This window comes from Triturus cristatus, chromosome 10, assembly GCF_964204655.1.
Source record: "Triturus cristatus chromosome 10, aTriCri1.1, whole genome shotgun sequence".
Classification (NCBI taxonomy): Eukaryota; Metazoa; Chordata; class Amphibia; order Caudata; family Salamandridae; genus Triturus; species Triturus cristatus.
Genome location: NC_140593.1, coordinates 1,232,258,919 through 1,232,274,643, shown reverse-complemented (window position 1 = coordinate 1,232,274,643; position 15,725 = coordinate 1,232,258,919). Strand labels below are relative to the sequence as shown.

At 54.8% G+C, this 15,725-nt stretch overlaps 1 protein-coding gene across 2 annotated transcripts in view; it reads left to right on the top strand.

Annotated features, from left to right (window-relative positions):
* GNL3L (G protein nucleolar 3 like) overlaps positions 1–15,725 on the top strand; it is a 64,923-nt gene that overhangs the window by 20,756 nt on the left and 28,442 nt on the right. Inside the window, exons 5-7 of one of the 2 annotated variants that reach the window (XM_085629846.1) lie at positions 1,317–1,400; positions 14,418–14,553; positions 15,223–15,326. In XM_085629846.1, the coding sequence (XP_085485972.1) occupies positions 1,317–1,400; positions 14,418–14,553; positions 15,223–15,326 (324 nt within the window). The remainder of the gene's footprint in view (positions 1–1,316; positions 1,401–14,417; positions 14,554–15,222; positions 15,327–15,725) is intronic. The other variant, XM_085629845.1, reaches the window with a different exon arrangement.

Below are 15,725 nucleotides of genomic sequence, written 5' to 3'. Positions count from 1 at the left end.
TAGTTTCAGGGATCTGTTTAGGTTGCAAGCGGAGGTTCAGCTTCCAGGGGGCACTTCCTGCTGGATCCTGCAAGTCAGCTGCAGCCTAAGGTCCTTTGATCTCTTGGCTGGTTGTTGCTTGTAGATATCGTTACACCTCTCCGTACTTTCCATGCTTCTTCCCACAATGTTCCTCCACGGGCCTTAAATCTTATCAAGTAGTGTGACGGCTGCTTATAGTCTTAGGATGCCCTACCTCCTGGTTCGCACCTCTCTTGTCCTACTTCTGAGTTCCCTCTCTCAGGTCCCACCGCTGGTTTCTCAGTTTCAGGTCCATCTCCCAGGACCCCTCCTCTCTAGTACCCCTGCAGGCTGGTCTTCTCGGGTACCACGTCCGGCTTCCCCCCCCTTTACTCTAGTTTCATCTCTGGGTTCCCACTATCTGCTGTTACCATTGGTGTGTCCCTCTCTTGTACCAGCTAGGTTCCCAGCCTCACGTCCTGCTTCCTCTCTGGCCCTACCCCAGGATTCCCCCTCTTTTTTGTCCCATCTGGTGTCCTTCCAGTCTCATCCCATTTTCAGGTTCTGATTCTGTGTCCTCCCTATCTTGTTCTACTTTGGTGTCCTTCTTGTATAGTGCCCGCCCCTAAGATTTGCTGTCACTGAGCCTATTTTTATTGCCTTCCTTTCCCATCCCAGTTCCAGGTTCATTCGTATGAGTTCAACCTCAGAGTTCTCTGATTTAGATCAGATTTCTGGGCCAGTCCCTGAGTTTTTTGTTTCTGATGTTTTCTTCATATTCTCCGGTCTGCTTCAGTTCCCTTACTTGTGTTCTCTGATTTTACCATTTGCCTCATCGTTTCATGTCGCCTGCTCCACCGCCCTCCTTTTCTGCTTGTGGCTCCACCTGCCACAGTCCCCGTCACAATGAGTAGACAAGGATTCAGGCTAGTGAGTCCCAAAAGAGAACCGAGCAGCCTCTGAGCCGCGAGAGACTCTCTTCGCCCATTCACTGCGGCCAACGACCAGTTGCTGCATCTGGAAGGTACCGCTCAGTATTCAGGGCCTGGTTTAGATCTTGACTGGTGACCCGGTCACTACGGTGACGGATAATCTGTCCACCGAAATATAAATACCATTATATCCTATGGGATTTATATTTCGGCAGATGGGATATCCGCCCCCGTTGTGACGTAGTAACCTGTCCTCTGAGCTCTAAATCGGACCCTCAATTTAATGCCACCTATTACTGTCGACTCCGCACACACTTCGGTGAAAAGATTCTCTTTTGTTATATTTTGCTTTTCTCTCTGTCGCGCCCTCCCCATCCCCAACAGGAGATCGATCTGAGAAATTTACAGAAGCACTCGCAGCTTGAAACTGAAAACTCCAGAAAAGCCTACTACCGAGAGTTTAAAAAGGTCAGTGGTGGAGCTTTGTGATCGCATCAGTCTTTTGTCCTTTTTTTGGTTTAATTTTTCAGTCGGCGACAGCATGGATTGGCTATAGAGATTTAGCTGCAGCGGTACCTTGGACGAATAGATCTAGATGGAAAGTAGCCCAAGTGGCCAACCACCAGCTGAGAGCTTGGCTGTCGATATGTTATTTGTATTTCTAACCTGCGCGTCTCACCCGTAAGCGTACCCTGGCACCGATGTGCACAAATATTTTTTTTCTGGCCTCAGTGCATGTGCGGCGTACCTCAGAGGGCCTCACTGTATGTGCAGCATACCTCAGAGGGCCTCAGTGCGTGTGTAGCGTACCTCAGAGGGCCTCACTGTGTGTGCAGGGTACTGCAGAGGGCATCACTGTGTGTGCAGCGTACCGCAGAGGACCTCACTGCGTGTGCAGCATACCGCAGAGGCCATCACTGCGTGTGCAGCATACCGCAGAGGCCATCACTGCGTGTGCAGCGTACCGCAGAGGGCCTCACTGCGTGGGCAGCGTACCGCAGAGGGCCTCACTGCGTGGGCAGCGTACCGCAGAGGGCCTCACTGCGTGGGCAGCGTACCGCAGAGGGCCTCACTGCGTGTGCAGCATACCGCAAAGGTCATCACCCTGTGTGCTGGGTCTACATCCTAATTACAAACAAGCATTGGCATAGCCAATAGGTCTTGCCTTTGGGACCTTATAAGTGTTTAGCCATGCAACAGTTGCATAACTAAATACTTATAGGGTCCCAAAAGCGAGACCTATTGGCTATGTAAAGCGGCCGTGCGGCCGCGAAAGTGATCGCGATCAAACAAAGTGGCCGTGCGACCACGAAAGTACGCTCGGTCAAGCGCGGCGTGCGTGCCCGTGCACATGCACTGTAGCTCTAGGCTGGCCTGGTAGCACTTTTTGGAGCCCTCACAAAATGTCTCGCCAGACCAGCGCATGCGCTGGGTCAAGTGAGACCTAAAAAGGAAACGTTTGGTAACCATTTGTATCCCTGGTTCCTTTGGATGCACCAGGGTGGGGGGCTCCTATAGCATGATTGTGCGCTGATGCTCAGGGATAGATACTAGCTGAGGAGTGAAGACTTACTATAGTGTGGATGGATGACAGAGCCCAGGAAGACATCCAAGCCTGGCACATGACTGACGCTCTGCTGGAGGTGGACTGTGACCCAGAGACGGGGACCCCTCAAAGGGTAGGGTCTCCTCAGCCTGACCCGCCATTGGGAAGGAGGTAGATTGGAACACATGGGTGAAGACTAAAATATGGGCCTAAAATGCACAGTGATATGATGTATGGTGCTGAGAGAGGGTGGGGCTGTCTCTGTGGGTGCGCTGCTCTTGTTGATTTGATGTTCTATAAAACGAATAACTTTTTAGATAGGTGCCTACGCCTGGTCAGGAGGAGAGGAAATAGATTGTTTGTTTTCTGTTTGCTGAATGTCTGGCGTAGAGTCTTGGGCCTTCTGAGGTGCAGGAGCTGCTGGTTACCGCTGGTGTCTGCTGCCACGTTACTAATGCAGTGCACTCGCATACCCAACTTATTCCCTTCACAATGTGGACTCTGAGCAGCGAGGGCGCATGCTCAAGGCTCGCTCCAGGAGTTGGGGTGGGAGTTAGAAACACAGGTTTGATTTCACGTAACAAGTAACTCTCAAAAGCTTAAATGTTCACGGAGTCCTTAAACTTCAAAGAATAGAACTATAACAGGTAAGAAACAAAAAGTGCAGTAAAACTAAGACACAAAGCCCTCATCTAAGTAGCCTTTAAGTGGATCAGGTAATTCCGGCCTCCGGAGACACCTTTACTGACATCTCCTATGGCCAAAAACATAAACAACTGTTATGAGTTGGACTCCGAGCCCACTTGCAAATGGAGAATAACCGGGGGTGGAAGAATCTGATTGAATACACCTGAATCATCTGGTTAATCCTCAATGAAGCCTAGATTTTTCCTCCAGAGATTTTAGTTGCCTTGAGCATCCAGAGTCCGCAGAGGAAACTGCGTTGGCCTGCAGTGTTTCCCCTTAGCCTGCAGTGTTTCCCCTTGGCCTACAGTGTTTCCCCTTGGCCTGCAGTGTTTCCCCTTGGCCTGCAGTGTTTCCCCTTAGCCTGCAGTGTTTCCCCTTGGCCTGCAGTGTATCCTCTGGGCCTGCAGTGTTCCCCATGGCCTGCAGTGTTTCCCCTTGGCCTGCAGTGTTTCCCCTTGGCCTGCAGTGTTTCCCCTTGGCCTGAAGTGTTTCCCCTTGGCCTGCAGTGTTTCCCCTTGGCCTGCAGTGTTTCCCCTTGGCCTGCAGTGTTTGCTCTTGGCCTGCAGGGTTTCTCCTTGCCTTGCAGTGTTTCCCCTTGCCTTGCAGTGTTTCCCCTTGCCTTGCAGTGTTTCCCCTTGCCTTGCAGTGTTTCCCCTTGGCCTGCAGTGTTTCCCCTTGGCCTTGCAGTGTTTCCCCTTGGCCTTGCAGTGTTTCCCATTGGCCTGCAGTGTTTCCCCTTGGCCTGCAGTGTTTCCCCTTGGCCTGCAGTGTCTCTTCTTGGCCTGCAGTGTTTCCCCTTGGCCTGCAGTGTTTCCCCTTGGCGAGCAGTGTTTCCCCTTGGCGAGCAGTGTTTCCCCTTGGCCTGCAGTGTTTCCCCTTGGCTTGCAGTGTTTCCCCTTGGCTTGCAGTGTTTCCCCTTGGCCTGCAGTGTTTCCCCTTGGCCTGCAGTGTTTCCCCTTGGCCTGCAGTGTTTCCCCTTAGCCTGCAGTGTTTCCCCTTGGCCTGCAGTGTATCCTCTGGGCCTGCAGTGTTTGCTCTTGGCCTGCAGGTTTTCTCCTTGCCTTGCAGTGTTTCCCCTTGGCCTTGCAGTGTTTCCCCTTGCCTTGCAGTGTTTCCCTTGGCCTGCAGTGTTTGCTCTTGGCCTGCAGTGTTTCCCCTGGGCCTGCAGTGTCTCTTCTTGGCCTGCAGTGTTTCTCCTTGGCCTGGAGTGTTTCCCCTTGGCCTGCAGTGTTTCCCCTTGGCCTGCAGTGTTTCCCCTTGGCCTGCAGTGTTTCCCCTTGGCCTGCAGTGTTTCCCCTTGGCCTGCAGTGTTTCCCCTTGGCCTGCAGTGTTTCCCCTTAGCCTGCAGTGTTTTCCCCTGGCCTGCAGTGTTTTCCCCTTGGCCTGCAGTGTTTTCCTCTTGGCCTGCAGTGTTTTCCCCTTGGCCTGCAGTGTTTGCTCTTGGCCTGCAGTGTTTGCTCTTGGCCTGCAGTGTTTTCCCCTTGGCCTGCAGTGTTTTCCCCTTGGCCTGCAGTGTTTGCTCTTGGCCTGCAGGTTTTCTCCTTGCCTTGGCAGGTTTTCTCCTTGCCTTGCAGTGTTTCTCCTTGCCTTGCAGTGTTTCCCCTTGGCCTGCAGTGTTTCCCCTTGGCCTTGCAGTGTTTCCCCTTGGCCTTGCAGTGTTTCCCCTTGGCCTTGCAGTGTTTCCCCTTGGCCTTGCAGTGTTCCCCCTTGGCCTGCAGTGTTCCCCCTTGGCCTGCAGTGTTTTCCCTTGGCCTGCAGTGTTTGCTCTTGGCCTGCAGTGTTTCCCCTTGCACTGCAGTGTTTCTTCTTGGCCTGCCGTGTTTCTCCTTGGCCTGCCGTGTTTCTCCTTGGCCTGCAGTGTTTCCCCTTGGCCTGCAGTGTTTCCCCTTGGCCTGCAGTGTTTCCCCTTGGCCTGTAGTGTTTCCCCTTGGCCTGCAGTGTTTCCCCTTGGCCTGCAGTGTTTCCCCTTGGCCTGCAGTGTTTCCCCTTGGCCTGCAGTGTTTCCCCTTGGCCTGCAGTGTTTCCCCTTGGCCTGCAGTGTTTCCCCTTGGCCTTCCCCTTGGCCTGCAGTGTTTCCCCTTGGCCTGCAGTGTTTGCTCTTGGCCTGCAGTGTTTGCTCTTGGCCTGCAGGTTTTCTCCTTGCCTTGCAGTGTTTCCCCTTGCCGTGTTCCCCCTTGGCCTGCAGTGTTCCCCCTTGGCCTGCAGTGTTCCCCCTTGGCCTGCAGTGTTCCCCCTTGGCCTGCAGTGTTTGCTCTTGGCCTGCAGTGTTTCCCCTTGGCCTGCAGTGTTCCCCCTTGGCCTGCAGTGTTCCCCCTTGGCCTGCAGTGTTCCCCCTTGGCCTGCAGTGTTCCCCCTTGGCCTGCAGTGTTCCCCCTTGGCCTGCAGTGTTCCCCCTTGGCCTGCAGTGTTCCCCCTTGGCCTGCAGTGTTCCCCCTTGGCCTGCAGTGTTTCCCCTTGGCCTGCAGTGTTTCCCCTTGGCCTGCAGTGTTTCCCCTTGGCCTGCAGTGATTCCCCTTGGCCTGCAGTGTTTGCTCTTGGCCTGCAGGTTTTCTCCGTGCCTTGGCAGGTTTTCTCCTTGCCTTGCAGTGTTTCCCCTTGCCTTGCAGTGTTTCCCCTTGCCTTGCAGTGTTTCCCCTTGGCCTGCAGTGTTCCCCCTTGGCCTGCAGTGTTCCCCCTTGGCCTGCAGTGTTCCCCCTTGGCCTGCAGTGTTCCCCCTTGGCCTGCAGTGTTCCCCCTTGGCCTGCAGTGTTCCCCCTTGGCCTGCAGTGTTTCTCCTTGGCCTGCCGTGTTTCTCCTTGGCCTGCAGTGTTTCCCCTTGGCCTGCAGTGTTTCCCCTTGGCCTGCAGTGTTTCCCCTTGGCCTGCAGTGTTTCCCCGTGGCCTGCAGTGTTTCCCCGTGGCCTGCAGTGTTTCCCCTTGGCCTGTAGTGTTTCCCCTTGGCCTGCAGGTTTTCCCCTTGGCCTGCAGTGTTTCCCCTTGGCCTGCAGGTTTTCCCCTTGGCCTGCAGTGTTTCCCCTTGGCCTGCAGTGTTTCCCCTTGGCCTGCAGTGTTTCCCCTTGGACTGCAGTGTTTCCCCTTGGCCTGCAGTGTTTCCCCTTGGCCTGCAGTGTTTGCTCTTGGCCTGCAGGTTTTCTCCTTGCCTTGCAGTGTTTCCCCTTGGCCTGCAGTGTTTCCCCTTGGCCTGCAGTGTTTCCCCTTGGCCTGCAGTGTTTGCTCTTGGCCTGCAGGTTTTCTCCGTGCCTTGGCAGGTTTTCTCCTTGCCTTGCAGTGTTTCCCCTTGCCTTGCAGTGTTTCCCCTTGGCCTGCAGTGTTTCCCCTTGGCCTGCAGTGTTCCCCCTTGGCCTGCAGTGTTCCCCCTTGGCCTGCAGTGTTTCCCCTTGGCCTGCAGTGTTTCCCCTTGGCCTGCAGTGTTTGCTCTTGGCCTGCAGGTTTCCTCCTTGCCTTGCAGTGTTTCCCCTTGGCCTGCAGTGTTTCCCCTTGGCCTGCAGTGTTTCCCCTTGGCCTGCAGTGTTTCCCCTTGGCCTGCAGTGTTTCCCCTTGGCCTGCAGTGTTTGCTCTTGGCCTGCAGTGTTTCCCCTTGGCCTGCAGTGTTTCTTCTTGGCCTGCCGTGTTTCTCCTTGGCCTGCAGTGTTTCCCCTTGGCCTGCAGTGTTTCCCCTTGGCCTGCAGTGTTTCCCCGTGGCCTGCAGTGTTTCCCCGTGGCCTGCAGTGTTTCCCCGTGGCCTGCAGTGTTTCCCCGTGGCCTGCAGTGTTTCCCCGTGGCCTGCAGTGTTTCCCCTTGGCCTGCAGTGTTTCCCCTTGGCCTGTAGTGTTTCCCCTTGGCCTGCAGGGTTTCCCCTTGGCCTGCAGGTTTTCCCCTTGGCCTGCAGGTTTTCCCCTTGGCCTGCAGTGTTTCCCCTTGGCCTGCAGTGTTTCCCCTTGGCCTGCAGTGTTTCCCCTTGGCCTGCAGTGTTTCCCCTTAGCCTGCAGTGTTTTCCCCTGGCCTGCAGTGTTTTCCCCTTGGCCTGCAGTGTTTTCCTCTTGGCCTGCAGTGTTTTCCCCTTGGCCTGCAGTGTTTGCTCTTGGCCTGCAGTGTTTGCTCTTGGCCTGCAGTGTTTTCCCCTTGGCCTGCAGTGTTTTCCCCTTGGCCTGCAGTGTTTGCTCTTGGCCTGCAGGTTTTCTCCTTGCCTTGGCAGGTTTTCTCCTTGCCTTGCAGTGTTTCTCCTTGCCTTGCAGTGTTTCCCCTTGGCCTGCAGTGTTTCCCCTTGGCCTTGCAGTGTTTCCCCTTGGCCTTGCAGTGTTTCCCCTTGGCCTTGCAGTGTTTCCCCTTGGCCTTGCAGTGTTCCCCCTTGGCCTGCAGTGTTCCCCCTTGGCCTGCAGTGTTTTCCCTTGGCCTGCAGTGTTTGTTCTTGGCCTGCAGTGTTTCCCCTTGCACTGCAGTGTTTCTTCTTGGCCTGCCGTGTTTCTCCTTGGCCTGCCGTGTTTCTCCTTGGCCTGCAGTGTTTCCCCTTGGCCTGCAGTGTTTCCCCTTGGCCTGCAGTGTTTCCCCTTGGCCTGTAGTGTTTCCCCTTGGCCTGCAGTGTTTCCCCTTGGCCTGCAGTGTTTCCCCTTGGCCTGCAGTGTTTCCCCTTGGCCTGCAGTGTTTCCCCTTGGCCTGCAGTGTTTCCCCTTGGCCTTCCCCTTGGCCTGCAGTGTTTCCCCTTGGCCTGCAGTGTTTGCTCTTGGCCTGCAGTGTTTGCTCTTGGCCTGCAGGTTTTCTCCTTGCCTTGCAGTGTTTCCCCTTGCCTTGCAGTGTTCCCCCTTGGCCTGCAGTGTTCCCCCTTGGCCTGCAGTGTTCCCCCTTGGCCTGCAGTGTTCCCCCTTGGCCTGCAGTGTTTGCTCTTGGCCTGCAGTGTTTCCCCTTGGCCTGCAGTGTTTCCCCTTGGCCTGCAGTGTTCCCCCTTGGCCTGCAGTGTTCCCCCTTGGCCTGCAGTGTTTCCCCTTGGCCTGCAGTGTTTCCCCTTGGCCTGCAGTGTTCCCCCTTGGCCTGCAGTGTTCCCCCTTGGCCTGCAGTGTTCCCCCTTGGCCTGCAGTGTTTCCCCTTGGCCTGCAGTGTTTGCTCTTGGCCTGCAGGTTTTCTCCTTGCCTTGCAGTGTTCCCCCTTGGCCTGCAGTGTTTCCCCTTGGCCTGCAGTGTTTCCCCTTGGCCTGCAGTGTTTCCCCTTGGCCTGCAGTGTTTCCTCTTGGCCTGCAGTGTTTCCTCTTGGCCTGCAGTGTTTCCCCTTGGCCTGCAGTGTTTCCCCTTGGCCTGCAGTGTTTCCCCTTGGCCTGCAGTGTTTCCCCTTGGCCTGCAGTGTTTCCCCTTGGCCTGCAGTGTTTCCCCTTGGCCTGCAGTGTTTCCCCTTGGCCTGCAGTGTTCCCCCTTGGCCTGCAGTGTTCCCCCTTGGCCTGCAGTGTTCCCCCTTGGCCTGCAGTGTTCCCCCTTGGCCTGCAGTGTTTGCTCTTGGCCTGCAGGTTTTCTCCTTGCCTTGCAGTGTTTCTCCTTGGCCTGCAGTGTTTCCCCTTAGCCTGCAGTGTTTTTCCCTGGCCTGCAGTGTTTTTCCCTGGCCTGCAGTGTTTCCCCTTGGCCTGCAGTGTTTCCCCTTGGCCTGCAGTGTTTCCCCTTGGCCTGCAGGTTTTCCCCTTGGCCTGCAGGTTTTCCCCTTGGCCTGCAGTGTTTCCCCTTGGCCTGCAGTGTTTCCCCTTGGCCTGCAGTGTTTCCCCTTGGCCTGCAGTGTTTCCCCTTGGCCTGCAGTGTTTCCCCTTGGCCTGCAGTGTTTGCTCTTGGCCTGCAGGTTTTCTCCTTGCCTTGCAGTGTTCCCCCTTGGCCTGCAGTGTTTCCCCTTGGCCTGCAGTGTTTCCCCTTGGCCTGCAGTGTTTCCCCTTGGCCTGCAGTGTTTCCTCTTGGCCTGCAGTGTTTCCTCTTGGCCTGCAGTGTTTCCTCTTGGCCTGCAGTGTTTCCCCTTGGCCTGCAGTGTTTCCCCTTGGCCTGCAGTGTTTCCCCTTGGCCTGCAGTGTTTCCCCTTGGCCTGCAGTGTTCCCCCTTGGCCTGCAGTGTTCCCCCTTGGCCTGCAGTGTTCCCCCTTGGCCTGCAGTGTTCCCCCTTGGCCTGCAGTGTTCCCCCTTGGCCTGCAGTGTTTCCCCTTGGCCTGCAGTGTTTCCCCTTGGCCTGCAGTGTTTGCTCTTGGCCTGCAGGTTTTCTCCTTGCCTTGCAGTGTTTCTCCTTGGCCTGCAGTGTTTCCCCTTAGCCTGCAGTGTTTTTCCCTGGCCTGCAGTGTTTCCCCTTGGCCTGCAGTGTTTCCCCTTGGCCTGCAGTGTTTCCCCTTGGCCTGCAGTGTTTCCCCTTGGCCTGCAGTGTTTCCCCTTGGCCTGCAATGTTTGCTCTTGGCCTGCAGTGTTTCCCCTTGCCTTGCAGTGTTTCCCCTTGCCTTGCAGTGTTTCCCCTTGGCCTGCAGTGTTTCCCCTTGGCCTGCAGTGTTTCTCCTTGCCTTGCAGTGTTTCCCCTTGCCTTGCAGTGTTTCCCCTTGGCTTGCAGTGTTTCCCCTTGGCTTGCAGTGTTTCCCCTTGGCTTGCAGTGTTTCCCCTTGGCTTGCAGTGTTTCCCCTTGGCTTGCAGTGTTTGCCCTTGGCCTGCAGTGTTTGCCCTTGGCCTGCAGTGTTTGCCCTTGGCCTGCAGTGTTTGCCCTTGGCCTGCAGTGTTTGCCCTTGGCCTGCAGTGTTTGCCCTTGGCCTGCAGTGTTTGCCCTTGGCCTGCAGTGTTTGCCCTTGGCCTGCAGTGTTTGCCCTTGGCCTGCAGTGTTTGCCCTTGGCCTGCAGGGTTTCCCCTTGGCCTGCAGGGTTTCCCCTTGGCCTGCAGGTTTTCCCCTTGGCCTGCAGGGTTTCCCCTTGGCCTGCAGGGTTTCCCCTTGGCCTGCAGGTTTTCCCCTTGGCCTGCAGGTTTTCCCCTTGGCCTGCAGTGTTTCCCCTTGGCCTGCAGTGTTTCCCCTTGGCCTGCAGTGTTTCCCCTTGGCCTGCAGTGTTTCCCCTTGGCCTGCAGTGTTTCCCCTTGGCCTGCAGTGTTTCCCCTTGGCCTGCAGTGTTTCCCCTTGGCCTGCAGTGTTTCCCCGTGGCTTGCAGTGCTTCCCCGTGGCCTGCAGTGTTTCCCCGTGGCCTGCAGTGCTTCCCCGTGGCCTGCAGTGTTTCCCCGTGGCCTGCAGTGTTTCCCCTTGGCCTGCAGTGTTTCCCCTTGGCCTGTAGTGTTTCCCCTTGGCCTGTAGTGTTTCCCCTTGGCCTGCAGGGTTTCCCCTTGGCCTGCAGGTTTTCCCCTTGGCCTGCAGGTTTTCCCCTTGGCCTGCAGGTTTTCCCCTTGGCCTGCAGTGTTTCCCCTTGGCCTGCAGTGTTTCCCCTTGGCCTGCAGTGTTTCCCCTTGGCCTGCAGTGTTTCCCCTTGGCCTGCAGTGTTTCCCCTTGGCCTGCAGTGTTTCCCCTTGGCCTGCAGTGTTTCCCCTTGGCCTGCAGTGTTTCCCCTTGGCCTGCAGGTTTTCTCCTTGCCTTGCAGTGTTCCCCCTTGGCCTGCAGTGTTTCCCCTTGGCCTGCAGTGTTTCCCCTTGGCCTGCAGTGTTTCCCCTTGGCCTGCAGTGTTTCCCCTTGGCCTGCAGTGTTTCCCCTTGGCCTGCAGTGTTTCCCCTTGGCCTGCAGTGTTTCCCCTTGGCCTGCAGTGTTTCCCCTTGGCCTGCAGTGTTTCCCCTTGGCCTGCAGTGTTCCCCCTTGGCCTGCAGTGTTCCCCCTTGGCCTGCAGTGTTCCCCCTTGGCCTGCAGTGTTCCCCCTTGGCCTGCAGTGTTCCCCCTTGGCCTGCAGTGTTCCCCCTTGGCCTGCAGTGTTCCCCCTTGGCCTGCAGTGTTCCCCCTTGGCCTGCAGTGTTCCCCCTTGGCCTGCAGTGTTTCCCCTTGGCCTGCAGTGTTTCCCCTTGGCCTGCAGTGTTTGCTCTTGGCCTGCAGGTTTTCTCCTTGCCTTGCAGTGTTTCCCCTTGGCCTGCAGTGTTTCCCCTTGACCTGCAGTGTTTCTCCTTGCCTTGCAGTGTTTCCCCTTGCCTTGCAGTGTTTCCCCTTGGCTTGCAGTGTTTCCCCTTGGCTTGCAGTGTTTCCCCTTGGCTTGCAGTGTTTCCCCTTGGCTTGCAGTGTTTCCCCTTGGCTTGCAGTGTTTCCCCTTGGCTTGCAGTGTTTCCCCTTGGCTTGCAGTGTTTGCCCTTGGCCTGCAGTGTTTGCCCTTGGCCTGCAGTGTTTGCCCTTGGCCTGCAGTGTTTGCCCTTGGCCTGCAGTGTTTGCCCTTGGCCTGCAGTGTTTGCCCTTGGCCTGCAGTGTTTGCCCTTGGCCTGCAGTGTTTGCCCTTGGCCTGCAGTGTTTGCCCTTGGCCTGCAGTGTTTCCCCTTGGCCTGCAGTGTTTCTTCTTTGCCTGTCGTGTTTCCCCTTGGCCTGCAGTGTTTCTTCTTTGCCTGCCGTGTTTCCCCTTGGCCTGCAGTGTTTCCCCTTGGCCTGCAGTGTTTCCCCTTGGCCTGCAGTGTTTCCCCTTGGCCTGCTGTGTTTCCCCTTGGCCTGCAGTGTTTCCCCTTGGCCTGCTGTGTTTGCTCTTGGCCTGCAGTGTTTGCTCTTGGCCTGCAGTGTTTGCTCTTGGCCTGCAGTGTTTCCCCTTGGCCTGCAGTGTTTGCTCTTGGCCTGCAGTGTTTGCTCTTGGCCTGCAGTGTTTCCCCTTGCCTTGCAGTGTTTCCCCTTGCCTTGCAGTGTTTCCCCTTGCCTTGCAGTGTTTCCCCTTGCCTTGCAGTGTTTCCCCTTGCCTTGCAGTGTTTCCCCTTGCCTTGCAGTGTTTCCCCTTGGCCTGCAGTGTTTGCTCTTGGCCTGCAGTGTTTCCCCTTGGCCTTGCAGTGTTTCCCCTTGCCTTGCAGTGTTTCCCCTTGGCCTGCAGTGTTTCCCCTTGGCTTGCAGTGTTTCCCCTTGGCTTGCAGTGTTTCCCCTTGGCTTGCAGTGTTTCCCCTTGGCTTGCAGTGTTTCCCCTTGGCTTGCAGTGTTTCCCCTTGGCTTGCAGTGTTTCCCCTTGGCTTGCAGTGTTTCCCCTTGGCTTGCAGTGTTTCCTCTTGGCCTGCAGTGTTTCCTCGTTACTCCTCATCTTGATGGGCCCAGTAACTTGCTTTTCCCTGCCCACTGGAGGTTATGAGTAATTTGTAATAGGGGCTGTGGAAACCCAGAAGTTTCTCACGCCTTTTGGGAATGAGGTACATATTCTGACCTGTCTTAATATTTACAGAATAAACTTTTAAATAACGTTGAGCCTTACAGTATGTGTGAAAAAAATGAGAATATAGTCAACGGCAGTGACCAACATCTGGACAAAAAAGCTATGATCTATTTAGTCCCATAGTTTGTGTATCTGACTTTAAGTGCAAAATGGAGAGCTCTGGGTGGATTGACACTGCTCCTGAGTTAAGTCGCAAAATGCCCGTTTACCAAAAAAATACAACCCCAAACAATGCAAGGGTCCCATCAAAGTCAGTAATTAATGGTGATTTTAGGGTTTCAGAGATGGTAAGAAGTCATGGAGACATGTTTAGGGATTAGTAGATGACTGCCAGCCAATCAGATGGTTGGTTGACTCCTTCGTATTTAGGGCAGCTGAGTTTTGGACACTCTCTCCCTTTGGAAACCTTCATTCAGTACTATTTGTATAGCGCTGCTTGTCACCTGTGAGGGTATCCTGGCGCTTGTTGCCTGGCTCATTTGAAAAGCCATGTCTTGAGCTCCTTCCTGAAGTCAAATCCATCAAGTGGTATCCACCTATTTCCTCTATTTCCTCACCACTGAGCAACCGGCATCTGTGCATCAGAATAGACCGCCCTTCCAATGCTGATACCCAGAACTCAGTTACCAGGCAACCGTAAGTAAGACAAGAAAAAGACCGGCGATTGCCTCCAAGCCGTACCACAGGGACAAGCACCCTGTCTCCTCCACCACAGGGATTTCATTGTCTCGTGCAGTTGTGCACATTATGTCTCCAAGGTTTAACCACCATCTCAATCAATCAGGGAATTGAAAGCGCGCTACTCACCCGAGAGGGTCTCTAGGCACTGGGGGTGGGAGGGAGTAGCTCTGCTCAGTCGAAAAGCCAGGTCTTGAGTGTATTCCTGAAGATGTTCAGGGAGGGGGCTCGTCTGATATCGATCTTGAGCTTGTTCCAGGTCTTGGCCGTGATGTAGGAGAAGGCCTGTTCTGGCTCTGCGGATGCGCAGGGTGTCGGCGAGGGTGAGGTTGGCGGATCAGAGGTTTCTCTTGGGTGCATGAAAGGAGATTCTCTCGTTGAGGTATCGGGGGCATTTGTAGGCGTGGGTGAGCCAGTGGAGGTTACGCGGGTGTTGGGTGATGTGTTTGTGTCGAGGGATGCCGAGGATGAGTCTGGCTGCGGTGTTCTGTATGGTCTGGAGCTTGTTGAGAAGAGACTTGTTGATCCTGGCATATAGGGCGTTTCCGTAGTCCATTCTGCTGGTTTAACTAATGTACTTGCAGATTCTGTTGTGGAAAAACATATGGCAGGAGAGGAAAAAGGGACAATGCGAAGCCACACAGGCCGCCTTTCCCAACTCCTGGGTTCATTAATGCTTTGAGAACGGGCACCAGCTGTTACTTGAGCATGCATGATGGTTGCAGGGCATCGGTACACGCAGAAAGATGTACTGTACTGCTCGTGGGATCACTAATAAACGAGAAGAGGCCGTTACTCAGTGAACTTTTTATTTCTGTGCTGTCTGAGGCACTTGGTATGTAAATTGGTTTCTAACTTCTAAAATCTTACTAATAGCTGTAATCTTTCGCTGGACAAAATGCAAGTATGTGGGCAAGTGCAGGTCCTCACAAAGGATGCTGAAGCGAGCCGCACACTGGACGATCTGCATTCATATTTTGGAGGCAGTTCCCTAATAGATTTCGCCTGCAGCCCAAACAATTACTAAAGTATTGTACAGCACTTACTGGGGTGGTTGGTGGAGACCCGCAGAACATGCTGAAACCTGATCTGTGCCAGGAAGGTTGGACCAAAAAGAGCCACTTTAGTAATACGTTGTTTTTTCACCACCAGCTGGGCCTTATTTGACCCACATCTCCATTCTGTACTTTTGAATCCGCGCACATATGCCTTTTTGCGTTGCACAGTGTTACCTTCCAGGGCAGTAAGTACATTCGCCACACGAAGGGCGACCGTGTGCATACTGACTCTGAACTGCTGCTCTTCTTCCTGCAGGTGGTGGAGGCGGCTGACGTGATTCTACAAGTCCTGGATGCCCGGGACCCACAAGGCTGCCGCTGTCCTCAGGTGGAGCAGGCGGTGGTGCAAGCAGGAACCAACAAGAAACTTGTCCTGGTGTTGAATAAGATTGGTGAGTAGGGGCTGGGAATGGACATCAGTGGTGAATGGACAAGCAGCCTCTAATGTTCCTCCGGCCTCCAATGTTCCTCCGGCCTCTAGTGTTCCTCCGGCCTCTAGTGTTCCTCCGGCCTCTAATGTCCTCCGGCCTCTAATGTTCCTCCGGCCTCTAATGTTCCTCCGGCCTCTAATGTTTCTCCGGCCTCTAATGTTCCTCCGGCCTCTAATGTTCCTCCGGCCTCTAATGTTGCTACTGCTGTTCCTCCCTGTTGTGGCACAAGCCTGCAGCTACACTACCCCGTTTCACTGTCATCGGCCCAATGGGGCACACTTTAGGATGGTGTTGAAGGAATATTTGATACCTCGGGCACTGCACCAACAGCCTCGCTCTTTCAACCTTAGAACAGAGGTATAAAAGAGAGATACTGCAAGAATGGGATGTCCTCCCCATAGCAGAGGCCCGTTTGTTGCATTTCCACTCACAGTAGAGCAAAAGAGGGACTCCTGGGCCTGTGGGCAATGCCGCCAACCCCAGCACCAGAGGTCCGATAGGATTCCACATTGGTGAAGAAAGACCTCCTTTTCTAATGACTTGTAAAGCTGGCTCCTGCAGAGTCCGTCTGTTGCCGTCTCGTATTTAGACACAAAGTTCTGACTCCCTTCCTTTTCATTCTTTCTCCAGACCTGGTTTCCAAAGAGATTGTGGAGAAGTGGCTCAAGTATCTACGCAATGAGTTCCCCACTGTGGCCTTCAAGGCCTCAACGCAGCAGCAGAATAAGAACCTGGTGAGTATATGCTGTAGACCGTACTTCCTTTGTCCTTATCATGCCTTAGCACCTGTATCGGGACCGGTTCTAGCATCGAAAATCTCTGTTCCAGAACAAGCGATGATCCATGCCCTCGCGCCACACCGTGGGCCACCAGGCAAGCCTTGGACGACCCCATCTCCGTTCGATAACTTTATTAGCGTGCAACTTGGAAACTACTTTCCTCCCTCGATTAAGCATTTAAAGTTTACAAACCAGGAGCAATGAAAGTAAAATCCACTGCATCTTCGTGCGAGCACCAGTTGTAGGTTTTTGTGACTAGATTTGAAGTCTATGTGGCTTTTCTTTCTTTCTTCACCCATCAGAATCTCTCCTTACTTCTGTGGTCACTGGGACACCCTTCTGATCAGCCTTTCA